General features: G+C 46.1%; 1 protein-coding gene across 1 annotated transcript in view; it reads left to right on the top strand.

Moving 5' to 3' along the window:
* The first annotated feature begins 6,345 nt into the window (after positions 1-6,345).
* slc7a5 (solute carrier family 7 member 5) overlaps positions 6,346-16,817 on the top strand; it is a 110,553-nt gene continuing 100,081 nt past the window's right edge. Inside the window, exon 1 of the mRNA XM_072518081.1 lies at positions 6,346-7,105. Within this exon, the coding sequence (XP_072374182.1) occupies positions 6,535-7,105 (571 nt within the window). The 5' untranslated portion in view covers positions 6,346-6,534. The remainder of the gene's footprint in view (positions 7,106-16,817) is intronic.

Here is a 16,817-nt window from a genome sequence, read left to right on the forward strand (position 1 = left end):
TTCACAGGGAAGTTTTGATCTTGCTAAGTTTGTAAATTGAGAAGGCTCCGAACTCCCTTAAGAATTCAATTTTTCCTTCCATGCTGGCAAGGGGGTTTGAGACACAGAGAAGTAGGTCATCTGCATAGAGTGCCACTCTGTGCTCTCTCTTTTCCAATTGGATGCCCTTCCAGCCTTTTAATGACCTGAGGGCGATAGCCAGTGGTTTGACTGCCAGGGCAATTAGCAGCAGTGACAACGGGCATCCCTGTCTCGTGCCTCTGTGCAGCCCGAGGTATTCGCCAGAGGTAGTGGTGTTTGTCCGTACAGTCGCCATGGGAGCACTGTACAGTAATTTCACTCACGAGCTGAACCTTGGCCCAAACCCAAACCGTTCCAGTACCTCCATGCGGTACCTACATTCGACTCTGTCAAAGACCTTCTCTGCATCTAAGGAGATGATCACTTCTGATGTCTCCTCCCCGGGTGGGGTCATAATTATGTTCAGAGTGCGTCTAATGTTTGCTGTTAGCTGCCTACCCTTGAGGTCTGATCCTCCGCGGCTACCTCTGGCACACAGCTCTCCAGTCACCTTGCTAGCGCCTTCGCCAGGACTTTAGCATCAGTGTTCAGGAATTAGATGGGTTGGTATGACCCGCACTCCATCGGTCTTTGTCTTTTCTCGGGATCAGCAATATTGATGCCTGTGCCAGCGTGGGCAGCAGGGCCTCTCTCGACAGTTAGTCATTGAACATCTCCCACAGGTGCGGGGCCAGTGCTGCCGTGAACCTTTTTAAAAAAATTAATTTTATTACAAACATGTATCAAAACAGGCTACAGCAAATAAACACCCCGGGAAACATATTTCCCAGCAATCAACTATACAAATCTATAAAATGTAGATTTTTCCTCATTTTCACTGCCCCTCCCCCGCGACGAACAGCCCTTCAAACACAGTCACAAACATCCCCCACCTTTCCTCAAACCCCTCTGCAGAGCCCCTTAACTCGTACTTTATCTTCTCCAACCGCAGGAAGTCGTACAGGTCACCCAATCAAGCCGCTACCCCCGGTGGCGATGCCGACCGCCACTCCATCAAAATTCGCCACCGTGCAATCAGAGAGGCGAAGGCCATGGCATCGGCCTTCCTCCTCTCCATAAGCTCCGGCTTCTCTGAAACCCCAAATATCGCCACCAAAGGGTCCAGGTCCACTTCCTCCTCCACTATCCCGGCTGAGACCACGAACACTCCCGCCCAGAATCTTCTCAATTTTTCGCAACCCATAAACATTTGCGTGTTATTTGCTGGCCCCCGCCCACACCTCTCACACTCATCTGCTACCCCCTGAAAGAACCCACTCATTCTCGCCCGAGTCATATGTATCCTGTGCACCACCTTAAACTGAATCAGGCTCATCCTTGCACAAGAGGAGGTCCCGTTTACCCTTTGCAGTGCCTCACTCCATACAACCCAATTGATCTCCCCTCCCAACTCCACTTCCCATTTCTCCTTGATCTTCACCACCCACTTGCCTCCCTGCTCTCCCAGCCACTTATATATATCCCCAATTCTTCCCCTCCCTTCCACATCCGGAAGTAGCAGTTGTTCGAGGAGGGTGTATCCCGGTAACCTAGAGAACCCCTTCCAGACCTTTTGCGCAAAGTTCCTAACCTGCAGATACCTGAACTCACTCCCCCCTCGGCAGCTCTACTTCTCCACCAGCTTCATTAAGTTCTGCTTATGGAGCCCCATCCATTCCCTCGCTACCTGAATCCCCAAATACCTAAACCTAACTCTCGCTACCGTAAATGGCATCCCCCCTAAATTAGCCCGCTGTCCCAGCTCATTCATCAGGAATACCTTGCTTTTTCCTACATTCAGTTTGTACCCTGAGAACCCTCCAAACCTCCCCAGCTGGCCCATAATCCTTCCCATACTCTCCAACGGAACTGAAACATACAGTAAGAGGTCATCAGCATGGAGCGACACCCGATGCTCCCTCTGTCCCCTCATAATTCCCCGCTACTCCGCCGACCCCCTGAGAGCCAACGGCACCGGCTTTATGGCCAGCGCAAACAGCAACGATGACAGCGGGCATCTCTGTCTCATACCCCTGTGTAAGTCAAAGCTTTGTGAGCTCCTATCATTCGTCCTCACTTTCGCCCTTGGTGCCACATACAGCAACTGCTCCCATGCCACAAATATCAGCCTTAACCCAAACTTCCCAAAACCTCGAACAAGTAGTGCCACTCCACCCGATCAAATGCCTTCTCCGCGTCCGTGGACACCACCACCTCCGGTACCAGAGCCCCCGACAGATTCATCACCACATTCAACAGCCGTCTTATATTACTCACAAGCTGCCTGCCCTTCACAAAGCCTGTTTGATCTTCTGCAATCACCCCCGGGACACAGTCCTCCATCCTCTCCGCCAACAGCTTAGCCAATACTTTCACATAGAACATAGAACAGTACAGCACAGAACAGGCCCTTCGGCCCTCGATGTTGTGCTGAGCCTTGTCCGAAACCAAGATCAAGCTATCCCACTCCCTGTCATTCTGGTGTGCTCCATGTGCCTATCCAATAACCGCTCTAAAGTGTCTGACTCCATTATCACAGCAGGCAGTCCATTTCACACCATTTCTCTGAGTAAAGAACCTACCTCGGACATCCCTCCTATATCCCCCACCCTGAACCTTATAGTTATGACCCCTTGTAACAGCTACATCCACCCGAGGAAATAGTCTCTGAATATCCACTCTATCTATCCCCCTCATCATCTTATAAACCTCTATTAAGTCGCCTCTCATCCTCCTCCGCTCCAAAGAGAAAAGCCCTAGCTCCCTTAATCTTTCTTCATAAGACCTATCCTCCAAACCAGGCAGCATCCTGGTAAATCTCCTTTGCACCCTTTCCAATGCTTCCACATCCTTCCTATAGTGAGGTGACCAGAACTGCACACAATACTCCAAATGTGGTCTCACCAGGGTCATGTACAGTTGCAGCATAACCCCACGGCTCTTAAACTCAAGCCCCCTGTTAATAAACGCTAACACACTATAGGCCTTCTTCACGGCTCTATCCACTTGAGTGGCAACCTTCAGAGATCTGTGGACATGAACCCAAAGATCTCTCTGTTCCTTCACATTCCTCAGAACCCTGCCGTTGACGCTGTAATCAGCATTCAAAATTTTCCAACCAAAATGAATCACCTCACACTTATCAGGGTTAAACTCCATCTGCCATTTTTCGGCCCAGCTCTGCATCCTATCAATGTCTCTTTGCAGCCTACAACAGCCCTCCACCTCATCCACTACTCCAGCAATCTTGGTGTCATCAGCAAATTTACTGACCCGCCCTTCAGCCCCCTCCTCCAAGTCATTGATAAAAATCACAAATAGCAGAGGACCCAGCACTGATCCCTGTGGTACACCACTGGTAACTGGTCTCCAGTCTGAGAATTTTCCAACCACCACCACCCTCTTGTCTTCTATGTGTTAGCCAGTTACTTATCCAATTGGCCAAATTTCCCTCTATCCCACACCCCCTTACTTTCTTCATAAGCCAACCATGGGGAACCTTATCAAACCACCTTATCAAATGCACATCACAATATGACCCACATTCCACCGGCTCCTTCCCCTTTTTGGGGATTAGTGTGATTACTGCCTGCGTCATCGTCTGCGGCAACTTCCCCTTCTCCAGCTCTTCATTAAACGCCCCCAACAGTTGTGGTGCCAGGTCGATCAGATATTCATGATAAAATTCCGCCGGATACCCATCCGGCCCAGGGATCTTCCCCAACTTCATACCCCTGATACTATCCAGCATCTCCCTCAGATCCAGGGGCTCCTCCAAAGCCTGCCTTTTTGCTTCCTCCACCTGGGGAAATTCCAGCTCGCCCACAAACCGCCCCATGTCCCCCTCCTCTCTCCCCGGGGCTGCCTCGTAAAGTCCCTGGTAATACTCTCTAAATGCCTCATTTATCTTCCCTGGCTCCGACACCACATCCCCAGCCCAGTCTGTACCTTCAATATTTCCCTGGACGCAGCCTGCCTCCGCAGCTGGTGCGCCAGCATGCGACTCGCCTTCTCCCCATACTCATATTGCACCCCTTTTTCCCTACGCAATTGCCCTACTGCCCTCCCCATTGTCAGCCTGTCAAACTGCCCCTGCAACTTTTTCCTCCTCGCCAAACCCTCCACGGTGGGCATCCTCGAATATTCCCTGTCCACCTCCACTATCTCGCTCACGAGACGGTCATGTTCCTCCCTCCTTTCCCTATCCGCACGAGCCTTAAACAAATTAATTTCCCCCGGACCACTGCCTTCAGTGCGTCCCAAAAAATGACCGCCGACACCTCCCTATTTTGATTCAACTCCTTAATAGCCGCCTGCACCTTATCACAAAAACCTCCATCCGCCAACAGTCCCAAATCAAACCTTCACCCCGGCCTTTGCCCTCATTCCGATCTAAACCAAATCCCCAGCCAGTGGGGCGCATGGTCCGAGATAACTATTCCTGCATACTCTGCCCCCTCCACCCCAAACAAAATTTCCCGACTCACTACAAAGTAATCAATCCTCAAATATACATTATAGACGTGTGAAAAGAAGGAATACTCCCTACCGCCCTGGGTTCAGAAAGCGCCATGGATCCACCATACCCATCCTCTCCGTAAACCCCCCAACTTCCTTGCCATTTGTACCCTACCCATTGACCTGGGGCTCGACCTATCCACCCTCGGCTCCAGGATACAGTTAAAATCTCCTCCTATGATCAACTGGTGTGTGGCCAAATCCGGGATCGTTGCCAGCAACCCCCTCATAAAACCCACATCATCCCAATTTGGGGCTTACACGTTTACTAACACCACCGGTGTCCCTTCAAATGCCCCACTCACAATCACATATCTCCTACCTGGATCCCTCACCCCCTTTGCACTCACAAATCCCATTCTTTTGTCATTAAAATCACCACTCCTCTCGAATCAAACCCTGAGTGAAAATCCTGCCCGCCCACCCCTTCCTTAACCTATCCTAGTCCTTCACACGGGGGTGCGACTCCTGCAGAAAGACCACCCCTGCTTTCAAGCTCCTGAGGTGCGCGAACACCCGCAACCTTTTAAACGGCCCATTCAGTCCCCGGACGTCCCCCGTTACCAACCTTACCCGAGGCTTACGCCTCCAATCCCCTCTACCGTCTGTCATCTTCCTCACTTACCTCCCGCCCCCTTAATTCCACCCTCTCCCTAGCCCATCCAAAATGGCCCCTTTCTCCGCCCCTGACCATGTTATCACTCACCCCCTGCCACGTCGCAACAACCTCCCCCCCCCCCCCCCCCCCCCCTCCCACCCTCTGGCCACCCCTCTCGGCCTTCTCCCCCCCCACCTACCGTGAACCTATAGAGGTCCACTGGGAATCTGTCTGGACATGGTACCTTCCCCAACTGCATGGAGTTGATGCTCTGCATGACCTCCCCCAGTCCTAGCGGTGCTTCCAGTCCCTGTTTCCTTTCCTCCCCCTCAGCTGGTATGTCTAGCCCATCGAGAAACCGTTTGATCTTTGAGTCCCCCTCCAGGGGCTTTGAGGTGTACAGTCCCCAGTTGAAGGTCGCAAGGCCTCACTGATTTTATTTGTCGCTGTGACTAGCCTGCCATTCCAGTCCCTCACCCGCGCTGTCTCCTTTGTGGCTGCCTGCTTTCTGAGCTGGTGATCCAATAGGCAGCTGGCCTTGTCTCCATGTACATAAAAGGTCCCCCTGTCTGGCGGAGCTGGTTCATTGCTTTCCCATTGGAGACCAAGTCAAATTCCATTTGTAGTTTTTTCCTCTTCACCAGTAGCTCCACAGTCAGGGTGCTGATCCACTTCCAATATGAAGTCTATCAGCCATTCCTACCCGCCCTTTCCTTTCTGTCCTTGAGAGCCCTGTAAGCCCATGGAGCTGGTGAATGTATTTGTGACATGTATTTGTATTAGCATAGCTGTTTTAATTTGCAAAGTTGGGCAAATTAATAATGGCAAATGCATCATTCGGATGATCCAATATGCCAATTATTCCCGTCCTGTATACGTGTGGCTCAGGTGATTTAATTTTTATGCACAAAGGTGCACATTTACTTCAGAGGTAGTAAACTTTGAAAATAACTGACAGCGGAAATATTGTTTGTTCCCTGCATTCTCTTGCCACAATCATAGGCGGAGAGAAAATTGACTCTGGTTTACAACAGAGCGACTCCTAGCGAAGCCTAAGATGATGATTAAAGGTTGCATCATTCTGGATCTGGCTGGCGAGGAGATGAATGGATGGAGTGTGACGGTTTGAAGGGGGGGGGGGCGGAAAGTGGGGTTTTTTTGGCGGGGGGGGGGTGGCTTTTAAAAGCGAGCAGCGAAGGTGACCGCGTTTAGTTGCAAAGGGAGCAGACGCGTGGCAACTGCTGTGTGGGCAGAAGGAAGAGCAGCAACGCGGCAAGGACTGAGTGTGGTGCCGGTAACAGCTCTTCTCCAGCGGGCTGAGGCTGCAGGCACTGCGCCCGACATTGACAAGCACACACATGTCTAACCTGAAGAAGAGGGGCTCGGCGCGGGAGGAGGAGGAGGAGGATGGTCAGGTGAAGGAGGGCATATTGGCGTTGAGTGCGAACGGGGAGCCGGGGCAGCCGGCCGAGAGGGACAGCTCGCCGGCAGCCCAGGCGGACTCCGACTCGGGCTCGGGAGTCGCCCTCAAGCGGACCATCACCCTGCGGAGCGGCGTGGCCATCATCGTGGGGACCATCATCGGCTCGGGCATCTTCATCACCCCCACCGGGGTGGTGCGGCAGGCAGGCTCGGTGGGCTTCTCCCTCATTATCTGGGCCATGTGCGGCGTCTTCTCCACCATCGGGGCGCTCTGCTACGCCGAGCTAGGCACCACCATCATCAAATCGGGAGGCGACTATGCCTACATCCTGGAGGTGTACGGCTCGGTCATAGCTTTCCTCAAACTCTGGATCGAGCTGCTCATCATCCGGCCCAGCTCGCAGTACATCGTGGCGCTGGTCTTCGCCACTTACATCATCAAACCCGCCTTCCCCGACTGTGCGGTGCCCGAGGACGGAGCCAAGCTGGTGGCTTGTCTGTGTATCAGTGAGTAGCTGCCACTCTCCCACAGCCTGCACCCTGCCTACCCGCGGGGGGCACACACATGCTTATTAACATCCACACCCTGTGCTTTCCGTCGTAAGGGCGTCCCAATTTAATTGGACTTTTGTCAACAAAAATTCAGGGTTGAACATTTTCACTGACTTGTTAAATTTTGATTCACCCACTTTAAAATAGCACAGGACAGACGTCGCGGTTAAGTTGCACCTTTACTAAGTTACTAAACTATGATGTTTAATGCGCGTTGTTGGGGATTTATTCTCCTCACGAAACCTGCCCTTTCCAGAAGTGCTGGCATGCTTGAGCTGTATTTCTTTTAAGTTGACTTTATTGTCAGTATGTTTCACATTGCTACATCAGGACACGTGCTGTATTGCTCTCTTCCTGTCTCACTTCTTCCTGTCTCACTTCTGCCATTCAAACGGAAGACGGGTTCCCACATTTGTTCCTTCTCCTTCTTTCCAACGACAGCCATCAAATTCACCTCGCCGGTTTGAGATCGGCTGCTCTTTGACATTGTGAGAACCCACTCACCCGTCTGTTATTTTCTATGGAGCACAGCTCAAAGGATACCACACGCCCCGGTTTGTCAGCTACACTTGAGGCCTTCTGTGACCAGGGGCCCCTGAATGTTACGTCCTGCGTAATTGGTTTTGGTAGTATCCAAGAGAGGGAAATCTTGTGGTTCACGGGTATTAGGAGCAGAAGTAGGCAATTCAGCCCTTCGAGCTTGCTCCGCAATTCAATTAAACCATAGCTGATCTCTTCCTGGTTTCAAATCCACCTATCTGCCTGTTCCCTGTATCCCTTTAAACCTTTTTAAAAATCAGAAATATATCTACTTCTTGAAACCATTTAATGATTCAGACTCCACCGCACTATGGGGCAGCGAGTTCCACAAATTCACCACCCTCTGCAAGAAGTAGTTCCTCCTCATCTCAGTTTTAAATCTACCACCTCTCAACCTATATCTGTGACCTCTCATTCTAGATTGTCCCACAAGGGTGAACATTTGGTCTACATTTACTTTATCAATCCCTCTAGTATTTTATATACCTCAAAGAACAAAGAAAATTACAGCACAGGAACAGGCCCTTCGGCCCTCCAAGCCCGTGCCGACCATGCTGCCCGACTAAACTCCAATCTTCTCATTCTTCTAAACTCCAATGAGTATAAGCCTAAACTGTTCAATCTCTCCTCATACTTCAACCCTTTCATCCCCGGAATCTAGTGAACCTCCTCTAAATCACCTCCAGTGCCACCACATCTTTCCAACAATAAGGATACCAAAACTGGACTCAATACTCCAGCTGTAGTGCAAGTGGGTTGTGTCTCTGCTTCTGAGCCAGAAGCTGTGTGTTCATGGAAGGGAAGGTGCATTCATGACGTGGCGAACAAGTTTAGTCCCTGCTGAATCCAGTATTTTCTGTTTTTGTTTCAGATTCCAGCATCCACAGTAATTTGCTTTTATTTAAGTTGAATATCAACATGTAAGTCCTTCCACGATGTCACAATCTGTAGCGGACAATGGCAAGCCACTGCTTTACCTTGCCAAGCATAACCATGGAACAATACATGGAAGCCCATGATTGCCAATGCCCTCTAAGGGCATGTTACCTGTAGAGAGAGAAAGTATCCATGAACATTGTTAGGTTATAGCCGCACTAATGTGAGGCATGGATTCAGAATAGGTGCAAATTACAAATCTGATTGAGATCATTTAAAACCAGTTTTTAAAAAGTCATCTCAATCTCAGAAAGGTATTATCCTGCAGGAGTGGAAAATAGGATAAAATAAGACAGTCAAAATCATTTATGTAAGTTGTGTCCTTGAGTGACATTGCACAGAAATTTCTTGGTCACCAGGAATGCACTGGAAACTTGCCAGATGTCATTGTGAGTTTAAGCAATTAAATTTGGTAGGTTGAAGTCGCCATAGTCCCTGATGACCATAGGCTGTTTTCCCCTTTGAGGAGGAGAGCTGACTGGTGGTGATTTAATCTGAGGATAACCACACCTCAGGCAAGGGGAAAGGTTGAGAAGGCGGAGCCTTCATGAGTAACCTTCGTAGGTTATTGGGATGGGGCCATAGGGAAGAATCACAGACATTTTATTGTCAAGTAGTACACAGTAAAAATAAGTAAACTAATATGTTCTTTATGAAGCCATCTTAATTTTGAAATGAAGTTACCATGCAAGCAACTCTCAGGACAGGAAACAGACAGAGATTTTTCTGTATTTCAAGCCCTGTCCTTGAGCTTGGTTATGTAGAAATTGTTACAATGCTTCAATTCAATATCAATGCAGCATTGCACTAGATTGCTTTACATCCTTGATTTTGTATGGTGGGTCCTGGTATCCATGTAATAGTTGAACTTTTGCTGTTATCTTTTTCTCATTTTTATCTCAATTAAATCCTGGCAACTTCTCTAAAATTACTACGTTCTTTGGTACTTCAGTATAGTTTCTCTGTTATTCATAGTAAATAATGTAAAAGAGAAGCTATACTAAGACATCATCTAGTTTACAGAAGTTACTTTATTAGAATCTTTGCACTGGTGAGTTGTTCAGTAGCTCATGTGGTGTATTGTCTCAGTTTAGAACAGTATCAGATAACTACTTTTCATGGAAGGAAAGAGAGCAAGATAATGTTATTATTTCCTATATGTTTGAAAGCAATAGGGAGAAATAAAATCATCAGGTATGCTCCAATACTTGGCAAAAGGAAGAACCTGGATTTATATTGTGTCTTTCACACCTTTAGTATATGCAAAAGCACTTCACGGTCAATTACATACTTTTGAATTACAATGTAGAGAAACAGCATTTTGCACACAGCAAGATCCCAAAGACAGCAGTGAGACAAATACCAGATTATATGTCTTGCTAATATTGGCTGAGGGGAGAAAAGTTGGCTAGGACACAATGAGAAGTCTGCCGCTCTTCTAAGGGCGTTGCAAGACCTTTAGCTTCTACCTGAGGATGAAGATAGGGCCTTGGTTTAACATCTCATCAAAAAGGTGGGGTTTAGTTCCCCTTCTAAAACATTTTAGCAGCATCAGAGCGTATTACATTAATTTTTGACACAATGCAACATTTGTTACTGCATCTAGCAGCGGGGGAGCTGGGACGAGATGTTCCGACCATCCTATCCCCCTCAATCTGTTTGAGTTTGGCTAATTGTGTATATCAGTACTCAGCCAAACTGCAGATAATTTAGTCACTTTACTCTAAAAGTCTTGATTGCAATATGAATTTGTTACAAATGACAATGCGGCTAGGAGAACATTGTCATGGTTGTGCTGTATCCAGTCAAGGGGAGCCTGCTTGGTCCTCAATCTCACTCCAATCAGGTTCACAGGAGGAGAGAGCAATGAGCATATCAAGTGATGACTTCAACCAGTTCCTTTGTACCGTTTTCACCTTTGTGAGAATGGAAAATCCAGCCTCGCACATGTAGTTCGGCATGCAGAACAATAGTAACACAATGTTTGTTTTACTAAGCACTGGATACTCTTGGGAGATGCTACTCCAGAATACTGACAGCCTCATGGGCTTTTGGTGTGTTTTTATAGTGCTACCACATGTCAGGTACAGCAGCATAGTCTTTTCATTTGGAGTCAACTGTAAGTTAATAACTAACTCTGGGGGATCAACTTCAAAAGGAATTTTTCATCCACCACGTCTCTTTCAAAACCTGAAACTTCTCATTTTCCAGAACCTCGCTGCATATAACACACATGGGTTTTGCATCCTTGCTTGCCTTGGCACAATTGACAAAACCATATTTCAATAAATTATCTTTATACTCTTTTGTTCACAAGTTAAGTTTCTTCTATGAAGGCTGTTAACCAGAGGCCCTGGAACTCTGTACAGAGTTAACTCTAGCACTGCTCTGTCCTGGACTATCTTGAGCAGCTCTCTCCAGCAGATTCAGTTGTGAGATCCTGGCCAGTAGGTATACTGCATATTTGTGTCTTTGGTCGTCTCTTACTTGTAAGAAAATAATTAATCTTCACAGTCCTTTTGCCTTGCTTGCCAACTGCTAAAGAATGGAAGAAACTCTCCTCTGTGATTTGGGGCTAAAAGCACTTTTGTCTGGTGCGCTTCGTTAAATGCAGAGCGCATGGCCTGCTCACTGCTGCCGCCTCTGGCCGAAAGACTGCACACAGCCTAATTTCCTTCTCATTTAAAGGCGTTAGCGGCTGCCATTATCAATAAACATTCTAGTAGCGGCTGTTGGGCTCTTCTCTTGCGATCGGAAATGCCAGGAACAATCGGTCCGTGATTCCCCCGATACCTGCCTGCGGCCCACCCGCACTTTGAAAAATCTTGTTCTGTATGATTACCCCCTTCTAATAGCAATAATACAGTAGCATTGTGTTGATTGATTTGGAGAAACACATGGACAAGATTGTAACCCAACAAAAACTACCAACCTGCGCAAAATTAAAATTGGGCCTCCAATTCTAATTCACATTTTCCCATGTAATTTTCATTTCTCTTACTGCATAAAATAAGACCGCAGAAGACATTCTTAAAACCCATAGAAGTGCTATTTCTGGCTATAACCGATGCATTATAAAGGTCAAGGAACCAAAATGTGCAAAGATGAAATTGTTAAATACTTATTTTGAATCTGTTCACTTTGGGTTAGAGTCATAAGAACTTAGTTTACAAGATGTTAAGCAATCACAATGCTAACACAACAAAGATTTTAAACAGTATATGTATTCTACTTCAATTTTGATTGACTTCTGTAGAAATGGGCCAATTTTAAATAAGACGGTGTTGCTGTGATATTGCCATTTTAAGTGATTAAATTTTGTGCAAGAGTAGCTTTAACTGGCACAAGGATTAATATTTCTTGAAATTCAATGCTCAAAACTAATTTTAATTTGGCTTCAAAACTATGTCAAAACAATAACTTGATTCTGTTATGTCAAAAAAGTGAATTCCGATGTTTCCGCAAGTGGCCAAGATTGCTTTCATTGTACCGAATCAGCTTGAGGTGAATTTGCATTGACATTACGGACTTTGGAATTTATGGATAAAGGCATCCTAGTACAGTTTAGTCATTATTCTGTCTCTTTTTTTAAAACTTTAAAATACCCAATTCATTTTTTTTCCAATTAAGGGGCAATTTAGCTGCCCAATCCACCCACCCTGCATATCTTTGGTTGTTGGGGTGAGACCCATGCAGGGAGAATGTGTAGCTCCACCTGGACAGTGACCCGGGGCTGGGATCGAAGCCAGGTCCTCGGTGATGTGAGGCAGCAGTGCTAACCACTGTGCCACAGTGCTGTCCTTTCTCAGTAACTTATGAAGCCTTTTTCTGTAGCCTGCTAAGCTGTTTAGAGGAAGGACAGCAGAATATTTAGGTTATGAATTAAACCCGGTACTATCATAAAAACAAACTTTTTTTAGTAAGGAAACAAAAGTTTCCATAGTAGTGAATATCATAGCTTTCTTCATTTTTTTTAGTTTGGTAGGAATGATGCAAGTTTGTCAATAGGTTGTAAAATCAGTCTTCATTCAATTCATTGGGTGTGTGCAAGGCAGACGTGTCTGATGCAAGCATGACCCTGTCTTGCACAGCAGCGCAGAATTACTCATATAGATCAAAGTAAAATGGCAAGGTGGAGTTAAAGTAGACAGATGACGTAGACAGTGAGTGGCTTGCAGAAGTATAAAAATATGAAGTCAGTTGCAACCATATGCATCAGTGAACTTTTTCACCAGACTGCATTTTCTTCTATTTCTTTTAAATTCTAGTTTAAATATTTAATTTGAATTTCAGTAGAACTGAAGGTTATGTAGAAACATGTTCTTCAATTTTTTTATTCATTAGAAGGCCTGTACTTTGGTTCTCTCTCCATTAATAGACATATACTTGCAAATAAGTAGGGTGTAACAACATGCATTTTACTATGAAGTTACCAGAAACTGAAGTATGAATTGAGGATTAGATGTGGCTGTCAGGCGCCGGTATTTTTAAAAATTAATTATTTTTCAAATAAATTGGTCACATTTTAAAAAATAAATTTAGAGTACCCAATTCATGTTTTCCAATTAGGGGGCAATTTAGCATGGCCAATCCACCTACCCTGCGCATCTTTGGGTTGTGGGGGTGGAACCCATGCAAACACGGGGAGAATGTGCAAACTCCACACGGACAGTGACCCAGGGCCGGGACCAAACCTGGGATCTTGGCGCCACAAGACAGCAGTGCTATCCACTGTGCCACTCTTTAAATTGGTCACATTGATCAGTTAATTGCATCAAACCTTTTAATTTAATTAAATGTACCTTTGTATCTACTCTTGATTTCATAGCTAAACATTTAGAATCCAATATTTTAAGCACGTTGTCATGATTTCAGATAATACATACAACTGGAGTGCAATAATAGGGAACAGATTTGAGGATTTGCTTTGTTTTCTGGGTACTTGTCTCATGAAGTTTTTTTTTGTAATTAGATAACAGATAATGTGACATTAAATCTGAAATGTTGGTGGCAATATACCAGCAGTGATACTTAAAAATTATGTATGATGTGGCCTTATTCTTATCCATTGTTATTTCTCCCGGCACTTAACTTCTTTTCTATTTACCTCTGCAGCCCTTCACCTGATGGTCTACTAGGTATTAAATCTTCCCTTGCCGCAATCTTGATTCAGAGACGAGAGTGCTATTGAGCCAAGCTTTCACCAATTAAAGAAGTGTAATCTTACAAACTGCAAAAATATAGTATTATTTAACTGTACTTTGGTTGGCTTCAAAACAAAGCGATGGCATTGCACCCAAGAGTTGAGACCAATTGCAATCTTTAGGTGAAGCAAAATTGGATGGTGATGGATAATTCCATCTGCAATTATAACAAAGTGCTTAGAATATTGGATTCTAAATGTATAGCTATGAAATTGAGCAGAAACAAAGGTACACTTCATTTTACTAAAAGGTTTGATGCAATTAACCGATCAAGATGACCAATTTATATGAAAAAGAATATATACCTCTGACACTCACATCCCAAAAACAAATAAAAGTGCAGACGTAATTCAGTTCCTGTTTTATAATTCTCTTAGATTTTGATTACAAATTCATATTTAAACATATCAGACTGTATTATATACTGGCACAGTGGTACACTGTTGTAGAATAGGGCCTTGGTATTGGGTACTTACCAGTTTACATTGGCGGTTTCGTTATAAAATAAGACACAGTTTAAAAAGACAATTTTGATCGGGAATGCAGGCAAAAATAATGGGCGGGATTCTTTGTTAGCCGACGCCGAAGTCGGGAAATACGATTGGGCGGAGAATAGCTTCCGCGCCAAAATCACAGCAGGTGCTGATTTGACACTGAAAGGCGATTCTCCGTCGTCTTGAAAATGGCGTCAGTGCGTTTCACTTTGCACCTACAGTAGGCACCGTTTGCATATCATTAGGGCACTCTCCAGGGCCTCTGCAATTCTCCACCTCCGATGGCCGAGCTCCCGACGGCGTGGTTCACATGTGTTTTTAAAAATCGTGAAACCGGCATGGCGGCTCCTAAGGGAGACGGAGGAGGTACGGAAAGCGCCCAACATCACCATAGTTTGCTGACAGTTGTGCCGCTGGCCGGGAGGCTTCTGCCAGGGCCAGGGGGAGTAGCGGGAGATGGCCAGGAGGTGGGCTTTGGAGTCAGTGTGGACGGGCACGGAGCACCATTGTCGCTGCCGGCAAGGCAGCCATGCAACTAAGCACACTGCTAACAGCCCACTTTGAACCTGGTCCACGGGTCATACAGGTGTCCCTGCAGGTCACCCCCCTGGGGTGACCTGCATACGGAATTGGTTTCAAGTTGGCTGCCAATCAATTGGCATTCATTTAGGGCTTTGTATTTAGGTTGCTTGTTTTATAATTACTGTTGGTTACTGCTCACCGCTACTATTTTGTGACAGTGCTTCTGGAACTGCATTTCATAATGCACATAGCTAACAAGCTGATCTTCTGTGATGCTGTACATGGGAAATCAAGATAAAGTGCAGTTATCAGGTGAAAGAGGCATTTAGGTAACTACACGAGAGGGCCAAATGTATTCAAATTCTCTTCTGAAATCATTTTATCCTTTTTATATTTATCTATTTACATTTAAAAATATTGGGCGGGATTCTCCGTTTCTGACACTAGGTGTTGATGCCAATGTAGAATCCGTGGACTTTGCCCAACAGAAAAACCGGCCACCGCATCTGGACTGATTCTGCTACCGTTGAGGGGCTAGCACTGGTGTTGCATGGAACGCAATCGATTCCAGTGAAAAACAGTGCGGGATTCGCAGGTTCGTGATTGAGACTTGGGAGGCTGACAAGCTGCAGCCACACATACACATTACACTCCCTACACACACTTATCCCAGCCAAGAAGATGGCACTGGTTGTGCTGGAGCACGCCCATACAGCTGATGAGTCAGCTGGGGCCAGAGGGCACCCAGGGGGGTGACCTGCAGGGACACCTGTATGACCCGTGGACCAGGTTCAAAGTGGGCTGTTAGCAGTGTGCTTAGTTGCATGGCTGCCTTGCCGGCAGCGACAATGGTGCTCCGTGCCCGTCCACACTGACTCCAAAGCCCACCTCCTGGCCATCTCCCGCTACTCCCCCTGGCCCTGGCAGAAGCCTCCCGGCCAGCGGCACAACTGTCAGCAAACTATGGTGATGTTGGGCGCCTTCCGTACCTCCTCCGTCTCCCTTAGGAGCTGCCATGCCGGTTTCACGATTTTTAAAAACACATGTGAACCACGCCGTCGGGAGCTCGGCCATCGGAGGTGGAGAATTGCAGAGGCCCTGGAGAGTGCCCTAATGATATGCAAACGGTGCCTACTGTAGGTGCAAAGTGAAACGCACTGACGCCGTTTTCAAGACGACGGAGAATCGCGTTTCAGTGTCAAATCAGCACCTGCGGTGATTTTGGCGCGGAAGCTATTCTCCGCCCAATCGTATTTCCCGACTTCGGAGTCGGCTAACAAAGAATCCCGCCCATTATTTTTGCCTGCATTCCCGATCAAAATTGTCTTTTTAAACTGTGTCTTATTTTATAACGAAACCGCCAATGTAAACTGGTAAGTACCCAATACCAAGGCCCTATTCTACAACAGTGTACCACTGTGCCAGTATATAATACAGTCTGATATGTTTAAATATGAATTTGTAATCAAAATCTAAGAGAATTATAAAACAGGAACTGAATTACGTCTGCACTTTTATTTGTTTTTGGGATGTGAGTGTCAGAGGTATATATTCTTTTTCATATAAATTGGTCATCTTGATCGGTTAATTGCATCAAACCTTTTAGTAAAATGAAGTGTACCTTTGTTTCTGCTCAATTTCATAGCTATACATTTAGAATCCAATATTCTAAGCACTTTGTTATAACTGCAGATGGAATTATCCATCACCATCCAATTTTGCTTCACCTAAAGATTGCAATTGGTCTCAACTCTTGGGTGCAATGCCATCGCTTTGTTTTGAAGCCAACCAAAGTACAGTTAAATAATACTATGTTTTTGCAGTTTGTAAGATTACACTTCTTTAATTGGTGAAAGCTTGGCTCAATAGCACTCTCGTCTCTGAATCAAGATTGCGGCAAGGGAAGATTTAATACCTAGTAGACCATCAGGTGAAGGGTTGCAGAGGTAAATAGAAAAGAGCTGCTCCCAC

This window comes from Scyliorhinus torazame, chromosome 10, assembly GCF_047496885.1.
Source record: "Scyliorhinus torazame isolate Kashiwa2021f chromosome 10, sScyTor2.1, whole genome shotgun sequence".
In the NCBI taxonomy this organism is placed as follows: Eukaryota; Metazoa; Chordata; class Chondrichthyes; order Carcharhiniformes; family Scyliorhinidae; genus Scyliorhinus; species Scyliorhinus torazame.